Consider the following 1,450-nt stretch of genomic DNA (forward strand, 5'->3'; position numbering starts at 1 on the left):
GTGTAGTGCCTGTTCACATTATAACTTTTCACACGGCATATTTCTCCAAACAAATTAGACATATAATAGAATTACTTTGTTCATGTACAAAATAGTCAGTTGTCCAAGAAGGATTAAATACACGACCCCCATGACCGCTTTCAGTATCACACCTACGTCTTTTAGCTGAAGCCATCTTTATTAAATATATAAAAATAATGTTTTTTTTAACGTTTTATTATTTCAAATGCGGATTTATATAGTGAAAGTATAATCGAAATCAAATGTATAATTCGAATTATACAGTATGGGACAAAACATGGTGGACAAACTCAAATTTAGAACAAAAGTTGATCAAAAGCTAAAAAATACTAGTAAAACAATTGAACATATTATTTTTTATGTAGTTTATTATGTTGTTAACAAAGTTTAAAACTTTTGAATCATACTAAAAATCACTAAAAAGTTTTATAAAACATTTTCCCTAACAAACTACATTTTTCTTTGGACAAAACAAGGTGGACATTCAAAAAATCGATTGAAAATTCAAAAAATTTCAAAATTAAGTTTTTATTTTCCAAAAAACTTCAAAAATTAATTTAATATTTGGTATGACTACCTTTACTTTTAATTACTGCTTTCATTCTTTGAGGCATAGACTCAATTAATGAGTCAACAATTCTCATATCAATCTCTTGCCAGGCCTTCTCAATTTGTTCAAATAACTCTTCACTAGTCTTTACATTTGCACGCTCAATCTTACTGTCAAATGTTTCCTAGAAATTTTCTATGGGGTTTAAGTCAGGGCTTTGTGCAGGCCACTCCATTATGGTGATGCTCTTGTCCTTGAACCATTGTTTTACAATTTTTGACGTATGTTTGGATCATTGTCCTGTTAAAAAAAATCCATTTTAGGGGCATTTCCTATTCAGTATGTGGTAACATTACATCTTCCATTATATCTTTGTAAACAAAACGGTCCCTAATCCTATTAATTTTATGAATAGAACCAGTTCCTAGTGCTGAGAAACATCCCCAAACCATAGCAGATGTTTCATGCTTAATACTCTTATTGGTATATTTAGTATTGAATCTGGTGTTCTTTTGTCTTTAGACTCGCTTTTTGACGTCGCTTCCAAAAAGGTTTTACTTTAAGGTGGTAGTATAGTAATTAAAATTGAAAAATTCATTTTTTCAAAAATACATTTTTTAGCTAATATAACTATTGTAGAGTCGAAATCTTATCTTGCTTTATAATAAAAAAATCAGTATATACCTCTGAAATTGCTTTTAAATTGTTCAATATCAATTTTTATCCGTAGCAACGCTTTATTTACCAGGTTGCTACGGGTTTTTGCAATCAAAGTTATATATAAACAATAAAAACAGTTTCATGCTAAACTTTTATAATGAAAATTGTTAATCAGCAGTTACTTCTTGTTTATTGACTCGATTTATACGCGAATGAGCA

At 29.2% G+C, this 1,450-nt stretch overlaps 1 protein-coding gene across 1 annotated transcript in view; it reads right to left on the reverse strand.

Moving 5' to 3' along the window:
- The window catches only part of LOC136079251 (general transcription factor II-I repeat domain-containing protein 2A-like), a 2,905-nt gene extending 2,730 nt beyond the window's left edge, over positions 1 to 175 (reverse strand). Inside the window, exon 1 of the mRNA XM_065794977.1 lies at positions 76 to 175. Within this exon, the coding sequence (XP_065651049.1) occupies positions 76 to 175 (100 nt within the window). The remainder of the gene's footprint in view (positions 1 to 75) is intronic.
- Positions 176 to 1,450: the final 1,275 nt, after the last annotated feature.

Source organism: Hydra vulgaris, chromosome 04 (genome assembly GCF_038396675.1).
Source record: "Hydra vulgaris chromosome 04, alternate assembly HydraT2T_AEP".
NCBI classification, from domain to species: domain Eukaryota; kingdom Metazoa; phylum Cnidaria; class Hydrozoa; order Anthoathecata; family Hydridae; genus Hydra; species Hydra vulgaris.